Here is an 18,382-nt window from a genome sequence, read left to right on the forward strand (position 1 = left end):
CTAATGTTGTGGGTGAGAGCTATTATAATGTACCTTGCACTAATGCAAAGTCTGCTTAAAAACATTAGTTCTCCATCCCATGTCAAAATGCTGCAATCCATTAAAAAAAAAACCAAAAGTCAAAAAACATACCTTTTGTACTGCGTAGTAGACAGTAACATCAAAATTCTTCTTGTGAGAGTCTGGGAAAGCTGAGTATCCCATTCAATTGGGAAACGTTCCAGCACAGAGCAGGAGAGTCTTGTTGTAAGACTTGGGATCCTTAGGATTCCCAGGATCTCACTGGAAGGACCATGTCATTACTCTTGCCTAGGCACTGCAGATCTAAAGCAGGGTTTATGGTAAATAAATATTTTAACTTTTTAAAGTGCATTTCAGCAGTTTGCTATGGGATAGGGGGCTAATATGTAATAAACAGACCTTGAATTTGTACATTGCTTTAACTGTACATTCGTGCATTGCTTTAACTCTTGACCATGTAAGTTTAAAGAACTGTTTCTTTAAACTAGGGATTCCTAATAAATATCATTTTGCTGATTGTTACTAGTCACTGGAGGTAAGATGGTTGTAAATACTGCTCAGCAAGGGGTAAAGGAATGAACAGCCAGAATTTTGCATTTGAGTAAGTTATTCTATTTAGGGATTAGATGGGGGTGGTGAGGGAGTTATCCATTTAATTAGATGTAAACTCTAACTGATTGACATCTAGCTTGCTAGAATACTGTGTATCATAAATAGAGATGAGCGAATCGAACTTGGCGAAGTGGAATTCGTTTCGAATATTAGGAAAAATTTGATTCGCACCGAATCCGAATATTAGCAAACTTCGGATGCGCAAATCAAATTTTTCCCGATCGGCCGATTTTCATCCCTTCTACAGCCGGCAAAAAGTGTCCCTGCAGAGAGCTCCGCTATTTCTGACAGTTCTCTGACAGTTCCTTCACATTTACAGCGGTTGAAACATTGTATCTATTTGTTTCCATTTAGGATACAGATGTTTTTATTCGTAAACAAATAGATACAATGTTTCAACCGCTGTAAATGTGAAGGAACTGTCAGAGAACTGTCAGAAATAGCGGAGCTCTCTGCAGATACACTTTTTGCTGTACTGGAATTCTTCTTCTTTTCATTCTTCTTCTTCTTTTCATTCTTCTTCTTCTTCTTCTTCTTTTCATTCTTCTTCTTCTTTTCATTCTTCTTCTTCTTCTTTTCATTCTTCTTCTTCTTTTCATTCTTATTTTCATTCTTCTTCTTCTTCTTTTCATTCTTCTTCTTCTTCTTTTCATTCTTCTTCTTTTCATTCTTCTTTTCATTCTTCTTCTTCTTCTTTTCATTCTTCTCATTCTTCTTTTCATTCTTCTTCTCATTTTTCTTTTCATTCTTCTTCTTCTTCTTTTCATTCTTCTTCTTCTTTTCATTCTTCTTCTTCTTCTTTTCATTCTTCTTTTCATTCTTCTTTTCATTCTTCTTCTTCTTCTTCTTTTCATTCTTCTTTTCATTCTTCTTTTCATTCTTCTTCTCATTCTTCTTTTCATTCTTCTTCTTCTTTTCATTCTTCTTCTTCTTTTCATTCTTCTTTTCATTCTTCTTCTTTTCATTCTTCTCATTCTTCTTTTCATTCTTCTTTTCATTCTTCTTCTCATTCTTCTTTTCATTCTTCTTCTTCTTCTTTTCATTCTTCTTCTTTTCATTCTTCTTCTTTTCATTCTTCTTCCTCTTCTTTTCATTCTTCTTTTCATTCTTCTTTTCATTCTTCTTTTCATTCTTCTTCTTCTTTTCATTCTTCTTCTTCTTCTTTTCATTCTACTTCTCATTCTTCTTTTCATTCTTCTTCTTCTTATTTTCATTCTTCTTCTTCTTCTTTTCATTCTTCTTTTCATTCTTCTCATTCTTCTTTTCATTCTTCTTCTCATTCTTCTTTTCATTCTTCTTCTTCTTCTTTTCATTCTTCTTTTCATTCTTCTCATTCTTCTTTTCATTCTTCTTCTCATTCTTCTTTTCATTCTTCTTCTTCTTCTTTTCATTCTTCTTTTCATTCTTCTTCTCATTCTTCTTTTCATTCTTCTTCTTCTTCTTTTCATTCTTCTTCTTCTTCTTTTCATTTTTCTTTTCATTCTTCTTCTTCTTCTTTTCATTCTTCTTCTTCTTCTTTTCATTCTTCTTCTTCTTCTTCTTTTCATTCTTCTTCTTCTTCTTTTCATTCTTCTTCTTCTTCTTCTTTTCATTCTTCTTCTTCTTCTTCTTCTTTTCATTCTTCTTCTTCTTCTTCTTCTTCTTCTTTTCATTCTTCTTCTTCTTCTTCTTTTCATTCTTCTTCTTCTTCTTCTTTTCATTCTTCTTCTTCTTCTTCTTCTTCTTCGTCGTGCCCCGTGACTGCCCAAATGAGTGAAGTGTGCGGTGATTCTAAGATCGACTGCACTCATCTGCATGTCATACTGACTGACAGTATTATTTCTCTTCCCCAGCAGACTCCAATGGCATTTAAATTAAAGGTACAGTGTTCTGCACTAATATAAAGGCTCTCTGAAGCCTAGAAACCCTTTTAATAAGTTAAATTCGCAGCAAATAAATCTGCATCGAATCGAATTTCTTCCGCAAATTCGGCGAATCAGCCAAATCGAATTTTTGAATAATTCGCTCATCTCTAATCATAAACAATTGTCATTTTATGAATAGAATGCTTTATCTTTGTTGCACCTCTGTACGGTGCTGATCATATTTTTCCTTTTTGCATTTACTTCCTATCCACAATGCACTCCAGTGAAGGCGGCATGACATTTCTAATTCCAGGTTTGTCTGACTGTGACAATGATATACTAATGTGCGCCAAAATGGCCACTTGTGGTCTTCATTGGAAACCTGTGTGAGAGGTTGACAAAGCAGGAGCACAATTGGGGTCAGGGACAGATTGTTGTCACAAGGCACCTTTATGTCAGGAACACTAAGTATTATTTTCAGGAAAGCAGTGGATTTAGAAACATTGAAAATGACAGTTAAAATTACATGGTTGGTAAGACTGAATAAAACACTGGTCCATCCAGTTTAACGTGTGTGTATGTCCATGTCACTATAACTCTCAATACCTCTGTACATTGTGTTTGTTAAGAAACACATCTAAGGCCTCATTCACGCCATACATGCAGAAAAGCTGATGGAAACTGACATGCAGATTTCACTTGCAGAGACATCAGTTTACAGCAGTTTTCATGTGCATTTGAATACACTTTGCAGATTCCTTTGTGGAAAAAAATCTGCACGAGATACTAGTGTTGTGGTGTGAACAGGGCACATAGAGAACAATTGATTTTGTTGTACCCTTGCAGAACACGTGCAGTCAAACTGACGCCTCTCCACCATGGTGTGAACGAGACCTAATATTTTTTTGAATTTTATCAAACTCCCCGTTGACATCACCAACTTTGGAAGAAAGTTCTACATCCTTACTGCTCTAACAATAAAAAAAACCCGTATGCAATTTAAGATTAAATTGTTTTTCATCCAACTTCATTGTGTGGCTGCATGTCTTCTTCAGGGAACTTAGGTTAAACTTTTCTCCCAATGATACAGTCACCGTTTAAAGATTAGTATATTGATTTAAAGATTTGTATATATATATATATATATATATATATATTACATTAAAATGTTTACACTGATATGAGATTTTAGTGATTGGGTTTACATTTTGAACATAGCGCTTAAAAAAACCTGTAATATCATCAAACAATCCAAGTACAGCACTGACCACCGAACACCCGGGCTTTCTCATTTCTGCTACTGAATAGGTGGTCTTCCATACTACCATCTTCCATCATTGGAATCACAAAACTGTAAACCCCAAGCTCAGAAAGATTGACTTTTGCTTGCTTCCTCCAATAGATTGTAACTGTTTAGACATTTATTGCCCTATAAATACACATGTCCAATGTATCTTGATGGTATGTCTGCAAGGGAAAGCATTAAGCATGTAAAACAAGACAAATTGGATGTTAAAGGTATTAGCCATGCCTAGGATAATGTTTTATGTGTGTCATTTATAAATCCTAGAGCAAAGTTCTGCAAGCTGTTGACACTAGTTAGTAATTGTAGAAACATAAAACTTGTGGAAACAGATACAATCATAAAATCTTCTACTATCTCATCATACCTGGCAGGCAATTGTAAAGCAGACTAGTGGGGGAGACTTGTAGGAAACTTTGAAGTCAGATAGTATTTTATTTCTAAAATTTTAAGACTTAATTTACTTTTTTTTCCTATGCCAACTTGCCAAATAATGAAAGGAGTGATAAAGGAATATCTATGAAAAGCAATATGTTCTGCTAGGTATTCTTTTCTGATTTCCTAGCCTTGCTCTGGGGTTAGTAGATGTATGTGAGACCTAGTGATATAACAACTATTTGATACTTACAGTACTTGTGTAGTTGTGATGTGAAGGATAGATATATTAGAATAGTTCCTCCATCAGGCAGTACTCCCCTGTCCAAGGCTCTAGAAGACCTGTTGTACCCTTTTTCTTGTAAGCATTGTGCATGAACTCCTCAACATTAGATTTTCATTTGAAAACTGTAAACATAAGTATAATTTCAATGAACAGCTCAAGCTTATGGTTAAAAAAAAACCCAGCCTTAGTTAAAACAATACCAGCTTTAGATGTAGTACTCACTTCCCCTCTGTTGCTTTCCCCCATTCCAACACTAGATGTCCTTAGTCTCGTGTTGAATGATACTCATCATCATTCAACCAACAACTGACAATGGCTATGAAGGAGATGGCTGATTTACAGCTGTAGCTTGTCTTGGCTGTGAGCATTTTCCCAAGACAATCAATGGCAAGAGGAATGCAGAGGGGAGGGGGGTGTCAGCCTCTGCATTTCTCTTGTCGTTGCTTGTCTGTGGAAAGTGCTCACAGCTTAGCAGGGGCGGACTGACTATTTGGAAACTCGGGCACTGCCCGAGGGCCCGGGGTCAGTAGGGGGCCCTATGAGATGCCCCTGGTACATTTTTCATAGGCTTTTTTAAATTTGGGCAAGGACACAGGGGCCCCATGATCCCCTATTGCCCGGGGACCCCATGAGTTGTCAGTCCACCCCTGCAGCTGAGTCAAGCTGCACTTATGAATCAGCTGTCTCCTTCATAGCTGTTGTCAGCCATTTGTTGAATGATGTTGAGCATCATTTAACCCCAGACTAAGGACATCTAGTGTTGGAGAGGGAGTTCAGACCTCATAACTATAGTTAGAAAGCACCTAGCAATGTGGGACAAAGTACTAAATGTAGGGGGTAGAAAATTATAATGATATATCTTCTTTGACATTAAACATTAGACAAAATGCAGTTATGTATTAACATGTAATAGAATGTATTTTAAATTCAACTAGTGCAAGTATCTGTAGCTCTCTTAATATGTGCCTCCTCCCTTGCACAGCAGCACTGAGGCTGGAACAAATATGCATCACTAGTTGCCATTTGGTTTCTGGTTTCTGTTGTAATGCACAAGTGCTGAGAGTGACTTACCAACAAGAAGGAGGAGCAAGAGGATCAGAGGGATAATTCCATGTTATTCTGCTTCTCCTGTGTTGTCCAATCAGTAGACTGTTCTTCACCAAGCTCTGCTGCTGCTGCAGTAAGAATCCGGCTGTCCTGTTTGGAAGGGTGTCATTGTAAGGTGGCAACTACTGTATATTTTGTGTGATGGCATCTACTTTATTATATGTGCAATGTTGGATTTTGGGTCTTATAATCCACCCAGCTTCAACTCTAGAAGTTGCTCTGTTTTGTGAACATTTTAAGATGTTTGCAAGCCACACATAAACCGTGAGTCGGATGAATCATCAAGAAAGAACAGGACTTCACTTTGGGATTCTCTAGGGAAAGGCAAAATATATTTTCTTTTCTTTACTTCTAAACATTTTCCAACAAATTAACAATTTCCTTCACCTTTCACCCTTGTTCTATAATGAGCGTGTTGTAATTAATCAAGTGATTAAACCTTGCTATTTTGAAGCACTGTAATGATAGCTTAAAGTAACACTTGCAAACTTTAAATTAGAGATCATTAAAACAAACTAAATTATGCTTCAATTCAGTTTAACATGCCAAGAATTTTGTGGTTGGTTCACCACAGATTTTATAAACCCCTACAACAGTCTATGATAGGCTGCCTTCACCTACATAACTACACTCACTGGCCATTTTATTAGGTCACCTTACTAGTGCCAAGAAAATATCCCCCACACCATTACACCACCACTACCAGCCTGAACCATCTATACAAGGCAGGATGGATCCATGCTTTCATGCTGTTTATGCCAAATTCTGACCCTACCATTGGAATGTCGCAGGAACCAGTCTGCTCATTCTCCCCTGACCTCTGACATCAACAAGGAATTCACACAACTGCAGCTCATTGGCTATTTTCTCTTTTTCAGAGCATTTTTTCTAAACCCTAGAGATGGTTGTGCAAGAAAATCCCTGTAGATCAGCAGTTTTCGAAATACTCAGACCAGCCCGTCTGGCACCAACAACCATGCAACGTTCAAAGTCACTTAAATTCCCTTTCTTTCCCATTCTGATGCTTGGTTTGAATTTCAGCAAGTTGTCTTCACCATGTCTGCATGCCTAAATGCATGTTGCTGCCATGTGATTGGCTGATTAGCAAATTGGGTTACCAAGCAATTGAACAGGTGTACCTAATAAAATGGCCAGTGAGTGTATTTACCATATGATTTATCATTATTAAAGTCTTATCTATTCATGATTTAGTGTAGCTTTTCTCAAACTGTTGACCTCTGAAGAACCCTTGAAGTAATTAAAAGATTCTCAGGGAACCCCAGCAAAAAGGATTATATCTACAGCTTATAGTACATTAGCATGATCAAGATGAAGAAAGTTTTGAATAAAGGAATATGTAATTCAGCCTCCTAGTGTATTTGACACCCAGGGAAGATCATTTTTTCTCCAGTTTATATTATTTTCGCAGGTACCAATATACAGTATGTCACACCTAATATCAATTGTAAAATTGTATCCAAAATTTATTGTCGAATAAAGACCATATTAAAACATTTTGGTATTGATGCTTACAAACCTACAAACAAATACACAATTACATAAATACCCCCTCTTAGTCTCTCCCACCCATTTGTATGACTGATGTTATTCAAATGTCACATTTGTAATTACAAAAGTTACCAACTCTGTACAAAATTATTTGGTGTAATATTCTTAAAATAAATAATAGCTGCAGAAAATAAAGTCAAACAGCAAAAAAAAGCGGTGACCTCTAATGTTGGTGGTCAGTGGAAATTTGCTTCCTTGCTTGGTCAGTGAAGGGAGGGTAGCAATCCACCATTGTTTGCTGCTCAAGGAACCATTAGCAATCTCAGGAGTAGCCTTGGTTGAGAAACACTGAACTTTATACATATTTGTATTATTGAGAAATTAATCCACAGTACACTGTTTGGTGCTAAGCTTCCGTTTTGACATAATGTCCCATGATTGTAACTAGCATCTATTTCTGGGCCGTTCTATGCCCTTTATTAGTTGTGTTGATTAATATCTTATATACAAGTACATGCTGTACACATGTTTATCTTTTGATGTATTTTGAAAAACTGGGTTTATTCCATAGTTCATATGCATACGATTTATATACAGTATGTGTGTCATTTTAGTTAATTTTATTTTTATTGTTTTGCCTTTAGATGATTTCCATGCAAGGCATATTAGGCACCCTAATGCAGTATGGTGTATTTCTATACATTGTAGTTTTATAATCTATTTTTCTGACCTATCTGCATTTGGTATAATATACTGTATACACACTAATCAATAGTGATGACAACCTTTCATTTGTGATTTATAGTCCTGATGAAAGGAGACCATTTAAACCTCTGAAACGTTATAGCTTTTTTTGATACAAATATAATTAAAATGAACCTGAACACATGTTCTTTTTTTACATATCTAGGACTTCATCTACTTACCTAGAAATTGAGGCCTTTTGGTATTACAAAATTGTCTCTGCATGTTTTTTATGTATACTGAAAACAAAAATTACAATTCTTACCTGCTAATTTATTTTTTTAAACATCTTTTAATTAGTTGGAGAACTATATTGTGGACAACATGAAGTCCGAGATGGTTCAGATGCAGCAAAATGCAGTTCAGAACCAGACGGCTACTATGCTGGAAATAGGAACAAGTCTCCTGAGCCAAACAGCAGAGCAGACTAGGAAGCTCACAGACGTTGAAACTCAGGTAGGTGACAATCTGTGTGTGTGAGATACAGTTGCTGGAGGAGAAGCAGCAGAGCTAGTATGGAAGCAAGGTGGCTAAGTGGTTAGCACTCTTGCCTAATAGCTTTATGTCCCTAGTTACTTGCTTTCCTACCTGGAACATTTGGATCCTATCTGGAATTTATTTTTACTCCCCACTGTAGTTCCATCTGTTTCCTCGCCATAAACAAAAATAAATTTAATGGCCCCCTGAAATACCACCACACCATTTATGTATGTGTATGTAAGGACAATGCCTTCAGATGAAACAGACTGATTAAAAAGCATACGATGATGAGGGGATAGCAGCAAGATTATTTTTTTTTTTTGCGTCACGGCCCACAGCTATTACTTGGTTTCAGGCTGGTCAGCCTCAACCAAAGGCAAAATAAGGGTTTCAAAATAACCCAACTATTCAACTATCACCTCTACACTGACGACACCCAAATCTACCTCTCCACCCCTCTCCTCACCCCCACTATCTCCGCCCGCATCACTCACCTCCTAAATGACATCTCAGACTGGATGTCGCTCCATTTCCTCAAGCTCAACCTCTCCAAAACCGAGCTCCTCGTCTTTCCCCCTGCCAACACCCCCCCCCATCCTATCCATCATCACCAACAACTCCACTATCACTCCCGCCCCGCAAGCCAAAGTCCTTGGTGTCATTCTTGACTCGAACCTCTCCTTCCAACCGCATGTCAAATCACTCACAAACACATGCAGGCTCCATCTTCGCAACATTGCCAAGATACGTACCTTCCTCACCCTTGACACCACCAAACTTCTAGTACACTCCCTCATCATCTCACGCCTTGACTACTGTAATTGTCTTCTCACCGGCCTACCCAAGTGCAGGCTCTCCCCGCTCCAGACCATCCTGAACTCAGCGGCTAGACTCATCCACCTCACCACCCGCTCCACCTCTGCCACCCCCCTCTGCCTCTCCCTCCACTGGCTCCCGATTGCCCAACTCATCAAATTTAAACTCCTAACCCTGACCTACAAAACCGTTCACAACACTGCCCCTGACTACCTCACCAACCTGATCACCAAGTACCACCCTACCCGTACCCTTCGCTCCTCACAGGACCTCCTTCTATCCTGCTCCCTGGTCTCCTCCTCCCATGCACGACTGCAGGACTTCTCCAGGTCCTCCCCCATCCTCTGGAACTCACTGCCCCAATCCATCAGACTGTCGCCTTCCCTCTTCACATTCAGGCGCTCCCTCAAAACCCATCTCTTCAGGGAAGCCTACCCCACCCTCACCTAACGGCCATTCTCCCTCTTTCCTCCCACCCCTCATTCCCCTCAGCCACTTCCTACTGTACCTTTACCCCCTCCCACCTAGATTGTAAGCTCGAAAGAGTAGGGCCCTCTTACCCCTCGTACGTTGTTTGTTGTTGTTGAACTGTGCCATGTATTGTCCCCCTCTCTATTGTACAGCGCTGAGCAAACCCTTTGGCACTATATAAACTCGTAGTAATAATAATAATAATAATAATAACCCTCTATAGTAAAAATTAAAGAGAACTTATACTAGGGAGCTGTGCTCAACAAAAGGCAAGAAGAGGGCAACGGTTTGGTCAACACTATTTCCTGTGGACTCCTTGCAGATGATCTTTTCTCTATGACTTACTTTGCTTTGTACTGCACAGTGTCTCTATGTGGAGGTGGCCAACTTGGTAAAGCAGCTGGGCTTTGCGTCTAGTTAGAACAACCCCTTTGATGACTGTGATCTGATGGCTGGTGGGGAAATATTCAAGATACAGAAAAAGAAGTGGTGGAAGCCAGATCCCTGGAATAAATTAAGAAGAAACAGAGAGATCCTTACACTGCAGGTCATCAGCTACAGCTTCCCCTCCATTAAGGAGAACAGTGAGCAACACAGTAGTGACATCACCAAATGTCACTCCTATATCTTGAGACTAGCTTTCAGGCAGCCGTGCCTTAGATCTCACACTCCAGATTTTCAACCATGAACCTTAAGCAGTACCCAGGCAAATTAAATGCACTACTATTTTGTCAGGAGGAATTTAATGCAAAAGGTATATTTTTACTGGGTTCCACTTAGGCACACATTTTTAGATGGTCCCTGTAAGATTGTAACTCTTTTAAATTCATATCCACTTTAAATATGTATACACTCACTGGTCACTTTATTAGGTAAACCTTGCGAGTACCTACCAAGAAAATATCCCCCACACCATTACACCTCCAGCACCACCATCCTGAACCGTTGATACAAGGCAAGATAGATCCATGCTTTCATGTTGTTTACACCAAATTCTGACCCTACCATATGAATGTTGCAGCAATCAGTCTGCCCATTCTCCTCTGACATCAACAAGGCATTGTTGTCCACACAATTGCCGCTCGCTGGATATTTTCTCTTTTTCGGACCATTCTTTATAAACCCTAGAGATGGTTGTGTGTGAAAATCCCAGTAGATCAGCAGCTTTTGAAATACTCAGACCAGCCTGGCAGCAACAACCAAGCCACGTTCCAAGTCACCTAAATCCCCTTTTTTCCCCATTCTGATGCTCAGTTTTAACTTCAGCAAGTCGTCTTGACCACATCTATATTCCTAAATGCATTTTTTGCCATGTGATTGGCTGATTAGCAATTTGTGTTACCAAGCAATTGAACAGGTATACCTAATAAAGTGGCCAGTGAGTGTAGTTTATTGATAATAAAAACAGTAAACATTTTTTGAAATGTGAACAAAAGGAAATTTAATATCCTTGTACCAATTCTAAATTTATCCAAAAGGTCACGTTGACCCTGAGGAAAATAGTTATGATGATGACATTCTTTCACCCTTGGCTATAAACAGTAATACAACAGTTGAAGTGAAGAGTTTATCCCTTTATCCAACTACAGCAAAAATCAATGTCACACATGATACTATCATAAATATACTCATAAGTGTGTCAGTGGTACATGTTAAACAAATGATATACACTGAAGCTGGAAAAGTCAACACTTGAGGGTGTGTAGTCGAAAGTTCCATGTTTTAGTGTTGTATTCCATGTAATGAAAACACTGAATGCCCCATTCATATAAAGGTTGAGGTCAAACAGTAAACTAAACAACATTTAAGTTAAAATAAACACTGCAACTAATAGCTGCGAGTGATACATATGTTAGCCTAAATAAATTTGTTCTTTTGTCTATTAATTCCTTTTTGAAGTAGATTATTAATTTCCGATATAGTGCGCTCCTGTTTATTTTGTTTCAGTAATTTGACTCTGGTTTCACAATAATTGTACATGTGACATTTTTACAACTTCGACATGAACGAGAACAAAGATCGATGATTCAACCATTAGGCAATTATGGGAATTGTTTGCCAGAGTGTTATTAAAAAGTGTGCTCTTTTTTGTGGCTTCTTTTATTTTAATAGATTGCCTTGAAACTATTTAAAGGGATCTGTAGTGTATTTTCAGTAAATTACACATTTTTAAGGAGCATCACATTTTTTTTGCCTTGCTGGCCCATATTTTTAATATTGTATTTCATGTACACATTTATAAATGCTTGTGATAGTTGCTATGTGTATGAAAGCAAAAGTGATTGCCATCCCTCCTCTGTGAGGGATGGCAATCACTTCACTTAAAGCAGTCTTCACTTAAAGCAGAGCTACACTTCACCTGAGCACCACAAAGCAAAAATGCTATCTAATTCATATTTAATATTCAAAGCAACTCCCCCGTCCATTCATGGCTCCATGCTTTATTTTGCTGTAAAATCACTTTGAAAAACACCTGCTAGCATTTCTGTCTGTGGCAATTTTGAGTAAGGGCAGATGATTCATGTAGCATTGACTTCCTGGAATCCATCTGCCTGTAGTTCAGGCGTACAAGCAGGAGGGTGTGCTTAGCTGAGAAAACCCCTCCTCCCCTCTAGAAGACTCCTGGGATGTATGACATCATTTGCCTAGGCAAGAAACCAGGAAGTAACTGAAGAAACTTAAAAAAAATTGTTTAAAACATGCAAATATTCTAAACGTTCCTATCTATTTACTAATGCTAGCAGCATAAGGATTACAAATAGTCAATGTTGTTTGAAAGAGTGAAGTTCCATTTTAAACTTTTTCTCAAGCCAGAACTTGGATAGAGTGGGCAAGGTTCCGAACCCCTTTGTTTATTTTACTGCTATCCAGGAAACTGTGATAAAGATTTTCTCTCACTTTCTGTCCTGCTGTCAACATTTAACCAGACAGCTTGTGTAGGAAACGCTCTAACAGTATCACAGACAGAAATAAAAATCCTTTTTTTTTTTTTTTTTTAATAAAGCAGGAAAAGTCTATAGTACCCTCACATTTTTTTTAAATTTCTGTCTGTTTCCCTGTTGCTGATTTTCTCTTATTTCCTGAATGGTTAAACCAGGAAATAAGGACAAATCCCTTTAATGGTGCCCTGAATCAGGGGCGGACTGACCATTTGGAAACTCGGGCACTGCCCGAGGGCCTGGGGTCAGTAGGGGGCCCCATGAGATGCCCCTGGTACCTTTTTCATACTTTTTTGAGTTTGGGCAAGGACACAGGAGCCCCATGATCCCCTATTACCCTGGGGCCCCATAAGTTGTCAGTCCGCCCCTGCCCTGGATAGCAGTAAAAATCAAAGGTTCTATTCCTTCCCCACTCGATCTGATACAAAAAAAAAGTTTTTGGCTTTTCTTACAGTCAAATGAATCAGCCTACTGGGCTGAAGTTTACACACATATATATATATATATATATATATATATCTTTATTTATACAAATTATCAAACATGACAGTAGAGTAGTTGGGGCACAAAATAAAAATGAGCATCCAAATACATATTAAAGCACAAAGATTTCAGATATACAACCCCCATGAAGATGTTACCCCCAGGGCGCCCCGGCAGGGCCACTACAGACACAACCATAAAACAATCAGGAATGGGTTCAACAAACAGTATGGCCTGCATAGCTCTACAAGAGGCCAAGGGCTGGGATCAGTTGGGCTGACTTCTAATATGCCATTGATAAGCCACCAGAGCGACTCACATTTGAAAGTTTTGAGTATTCCTTCCCTATGTGATCAGGGAACTGTATGTTATATTTACAATGTAATATATGATTTATCACTTTAGTTAATATTAATTTATTTCATAATGTTTAATTATGATGGCTATTTATATAAATTGGCTATTTATATGACTTGAAAACAGTCTCGGGAGATCTGTCATTATTCTAGACCCTGCCCGTGTTTTGAGTGATCCTGCCCACCTTTGCATGTTGCATTGTCCATCAGAAAAAACAAAAAGTTTGGCCAGGGAAAATGGAACTCCCTTATAATGGTCACATCAGATATGCAACCAATGAATATAACCAATGGAGATCTGTACAGACTACTAGTTCATCCACAGCAAATTCATTAAACCATATCTTTATTAGACATATGTATTTCATTTCATTACAATTCGTTTTTTGGACAAAAATGTAGATTTTGGAGATTTGGATGTCTACCAATCTCTGAATGGCCATAATAATGGATGTCACAAAATCTAAAAAAAAGTTATCAAATACATTAATTTAATTCAGATTACGTCATACAATACTATAGTAGTTCGGGCCCATGAGGAAATAAATTACATTTTCATATTAATTTTATAACTCAGATTTGGATAACAAATGGATCTGAGTTTCCTTCCATTCGTTAATTTAGATGCACATGATGCCAGTTCATGTTGTCCAATCAGCTCATGCCATTTCTCGTGGTGGGTTGGGCTAGCAACCAAAAATATTGAATAATTATGATTTGAATGTTTACAATCCGATAATATATTACATTTATAGCAATCTTCCAGAAAAGCTGCAAAATTTTTCGAATCCACCAAGACCAATGAATATATGAAACCAATGCTGAAGATTTCCGAAATTAATTCTGAAAATGAATCGGCTCAGCATAATGAATATGATATGAACAAAATTATTCACCAAAAGAATGCATCCGAAACAAAATGAAACTAAATTTTCTGGTGTGCACGTCTAGTATTTATGGTGCTGGATTTGTGCACAGGGGCACAGGCATGCTGGAATGGAAAAGTGCCTTTCACAAACTGTTACCAAACTTTTAATATATGGCCAAAAGTTTTTTGGCTGACGCTTTACTATTTGTCTCTGAGCTAGTACTAAAGTGCTGTTCCTTTAGCCTACAAAAAAGGCTAAAAATTAATACACCACCCAAAATAAATGCTTCAAGAATTGACACAAATGGATTCTCGTATATATTCTCAATATATCGAGCAAAGAAGAAAACTCAAAACTCTTCATGTCTATATAACTTTTTCTTGGACACCAAGTACACCAAGACTGTGGTTTTTAAATAAAGTCAGACACAACTGCTATTTAGAAATGCACAATTTAATCTAAACAATTAAACTGAATCTGAAGCACAGAAACAACTTCACACCAAAGACAACTTGTCCCTTTCCCAGCTCTAACATGCACTTTTTGGTTTCTTTCAACAGTTATGGTTAAATTAGAAATCACAAGCTTTTATTTTATCATCATCTGAACAGAAGCTGGCCCAGCTGTTTTTAGATCCCTAAATCCCTTGGCTGTAAGGATTTTGCTGAGTAGTAGAGTTATCAGCACTGAGCCAAAGTGTGAAATAAAAATGGCTGTCAAAGCTCACATGTCCCATGAGCTAATAAGAGTTCACCATCCTATCAAACATGGGTTTCTGTCGGACCACCATGCAAAGGCCAGGGGAGATATATAACTACGGGTTTACAATAACATTTACTTATGCTTCAGTGACATGCATTCATTGCTTTGGATTGCTATAATGCATCCTTACATAATCACGCTGTGCTTGTTTGCTATCCATCAAGACTTATTAGACTAGGTCATATATTTTATATATCCCTGTGCTAATGTAACAGGACAATTTGAAAGATGGCATTTTTACCTCAACATTCCATTTCTTTCTTCAAGGTTCTCAATCAAACTTCCCGACTGGAGATTCAGCTGTTGGAAAATTCTTTGTCAACATTCAAACTTGAAAAACAGCTCATTCAACAAACTCATGAGATTGTAAAAATTCAGGAGAAAAATAGGTAATGCATTAACATTATAACACTCTTGCTTCTAACAAATAAAATGTGAATAATATTATACATTTAGAGTTGCAAGGGTTATGGGAATTCTCATTATATTTGTCTGGCTTAGATTTCAAGTAGGATAGTAGAAAACGCATGGATTTGTTTTTTAGAAAAACATGTTCAGGAGTGCTCCTCTGACAAAATGTCATCCAAAATTGTGATATTTCACTAAAATGTTTGCCATTCAATGAGGTGCTTTGGGGTTAATGGGTATGAAGAAATTAATATAGAATAGAATGCCTGAAAGTAAAAACCTTTACAACCACTGTAGCCTCCCTGGCGGTATTCCCGAGTGTAGCTCGGGGTAAAGTTTCAGCACCACAAGTGGTAACCCCAAGCTACACTCGGGCTTACCATGCAGCGCTGCTCCAGGATCTGTTCTTTTCTTACCTTGTCCTGCGCTCCTGCGATGTCCCTCCTGCAGTGCCCCCTGTAATGTCCTCCGGTCGATGCCAGCATCTGTCTTCTGGGTTCCGTCCCCTGCGACGTCGGGACGTATGGGGACGGAACGGCGGGAAATTTGAAAATGATTAAGGCGATATTCACTAAATTCACTAAAATCACATAGCAAAACATTACTGTATCAAACCATTTCACGTACATTTTGTCCCGAGTGCTTTGTCCTGTGCCCTGCCTGCATATTTACTGTTCTTTCTGCCTGGAAACTGAGAAACGTCCATGGCATCCAAAAAGCGTCCCTTTAGGTCAAAATCGGTTTTAGACCAGCTAGAGAACAGCGATAGTAAATTAGAACCACTTGCAGAATTGAGTGATGATTCGTGGGGGAAATTCATCATCAGACACTGAAAACAATTTTGCGACTTTGCTCAGTGATGTGCGAACATGGCGCTATATTTCAAATTTAATTGTTTTTGGTTTGATTATATTATTGAATTAAATTTATTATTATTATATTATTATTTTTTATGATTATTTATTAAATTATAATTTATGATTTCGTGTTTCAAATTGTAACATACCCGGGATGTTTACTAGACTCTTGTTCGGACAGATTTCAGTGAGTTATTCCCAAAAATTACAGGCCTACAATTAAAAAAATACATATTTCCATGCAAAAAAATGTACCGCTTTGAGCACAGAAATATGGACATAATCAGACTGCTAAGGAGGTTAAGAGGACTGCAGACATCTGTGGCTACTACTGGTATGGTTACTTAAAGCTGAACTCCATGTTGATATATCAAAACTTAATTTAATACAGTTGTATTTTTGTTAAAAATAATTAAATATTTTTTTTCACATATGACTGGCATCTGCCTTGATATCTGCCTTGATATCTGCCTCCATGCATCACCTGAACAATCATCCCTAGTAGCCAATCAGCTTCTGATGTTTGCACATGTGCTGAGAGGAAGGGAGAGCATAGTGAGCAGAGGTGATGATTTATGTGTGTTGCTGCCTTTTGTTGTACAATAGTCAGACTGCAGACAGGGATGACACCACTTCTTAATGCTAAAAGGGAAGGGGTGTCACCCTCCTAGCTGACTGCATACAACAAACAAACTGCATTCAATTAGGCAAGCCTTTCTAATATATAGATTTTGGCTGATCTAAATGATCAGACCAGATTATAGTATGTCTGATCAGTTCAAAGTTCACCACACACTTTAAAATCTGACAATCTCCTTTAAATTCACCAACAACTATTTAATAAAAGGGAAAACAAAAAATGCATCCAACAATCCGCACTCCACACCGGCTGTACAGTCTCAGAAATAAAGCTGATCTCTCCAAACAAATGACGCAATACAGATGCAAGCAGGAGGACAATGCAGGACACAAAGTTATTAACTCATAGGTAATTTATTATACTGCCCTGAAGAAATCATTTATTAAGACAAAATGTGGGTCAAGATATATGCCGAAATTCATGGATGTTTTAATGAGCTTTTATATGGTTTTATATTGAGAGTATAATAAATTGCTCATGAGCCTTTGGCCTTGTGTGTCTGCACTATCTTCCTGCTTGCTGCTTCACAGACTGGAGCAATGAAGTGAACCTGCCATTGGAAGCCAAGCTTTGCTTTGGACGCTAGAGGAAGAGTCTGGAAACACATGACCTGGGAGGGCTCCACGGATGTCAGGATCTCTAAAACCAAGGAGCATGAAAGGCTGACCTATAATTCTGAAAAGGATGCATTCTCTAAACTTTACTGCTTAATATGGTAGAGAAAATACTGGGGCTGATTTAGGTTAAAATTGGAGGCTAAGTATATGCATGTGTTTGTAATTGCTCATGGACAAACTGTCTTTGTCATCTGTATTGAGATATTTCTTATTAATATAATTTTTTAGCAGGTTTGGAGTGTGGATTGCTGGGTGCAGTTTTTGGATTGCATTTTATTAAGGGAAAGCTGTTTTCCTGTACATTGTAACAGACTTGTTGAATTACAGGTCGCAGGTTCACTTTGAAGTGCACCTGCTTATTAATTATGGACATTAAAGTGTTTACATATACTTAACAAATAGTAAAAGGCCTTTTAAAACAAGCCATCGCTGACCTATGTAGCTGCATATGCTGTCAAGTAATTCATCCTCAAAATCACAACAGAGACTCAGATGTTGAGTTTCAGTCAATTTCTAACAGCTTATGACAAGATTCTGGTACCTTAGAAAGTATTGGGAAAGGAGATGTGATTTTAGTTCCTCTGTAAACTTTGAATATGCATTTCTCCATAATGTCTATAGCTATAGAGATAAATTAGAGCTTTTTTAAAGTGATTTTAGTTTTAGTGAATACCTAAATATTTCAATGCAGACTTTCTGGGCACAGATTCACTTTAACCTCCCTAGTGGTCTGATTATTTTCAATGGAAATATGTTGTTTTTTTATTATAGGCCTGTAATTCTTAGCAATAACTCACTGAAATCTGTCCGAACAAGAGTCTAGTAAACATCCTGGGTATGATAAAATTTGATACATAAAATAATAAATTATAATATAATAAAT

General features: G+C 37.8%; 1 protein-coding gene across 1 annotated transcript in view; it reads left to right on the plus strand.

Moving 5' to 3' along the window:
• The window catches only part of ANGPT1 (angiopoietin 1), a 468,377-nt gene that overhangs the window by 231,561 nt on the left and 218,434 nt on the right, over positions 1-18,382 (plus strand). Inside the window, exons 2-3 of the mRNA XM_089664458.1 lie at positions 8,102-8,257; positions 15,245-15,366. Of these exons, the coding sequence (XP_089520584.1) occupies positions 8,102-8,257; positions 15,245-15,366 (278 nt within the window). The remainder of the gene's footprint in view (positions 1-8,101; positions 8,258-15,244; positions 15,367-18,382) is intronic.

The sequence above is a fragment of the Staurois parvus genome, unplaced genomic scaffold (genome assembly GCF_062004578.1).
Source record: "Staurois parvus isolate SC_StPar_1 unplaced genomic scaffold, SC_StPar_1.0 ptg000047l, whole genome shotgun sequence".
Taxonomy (NCBI): domain Eukaryota; kingdom Metazoa; phylum Chordata; class Amphibia; order Anura; family Ranidae; genus Staurois; species Staurois parvus.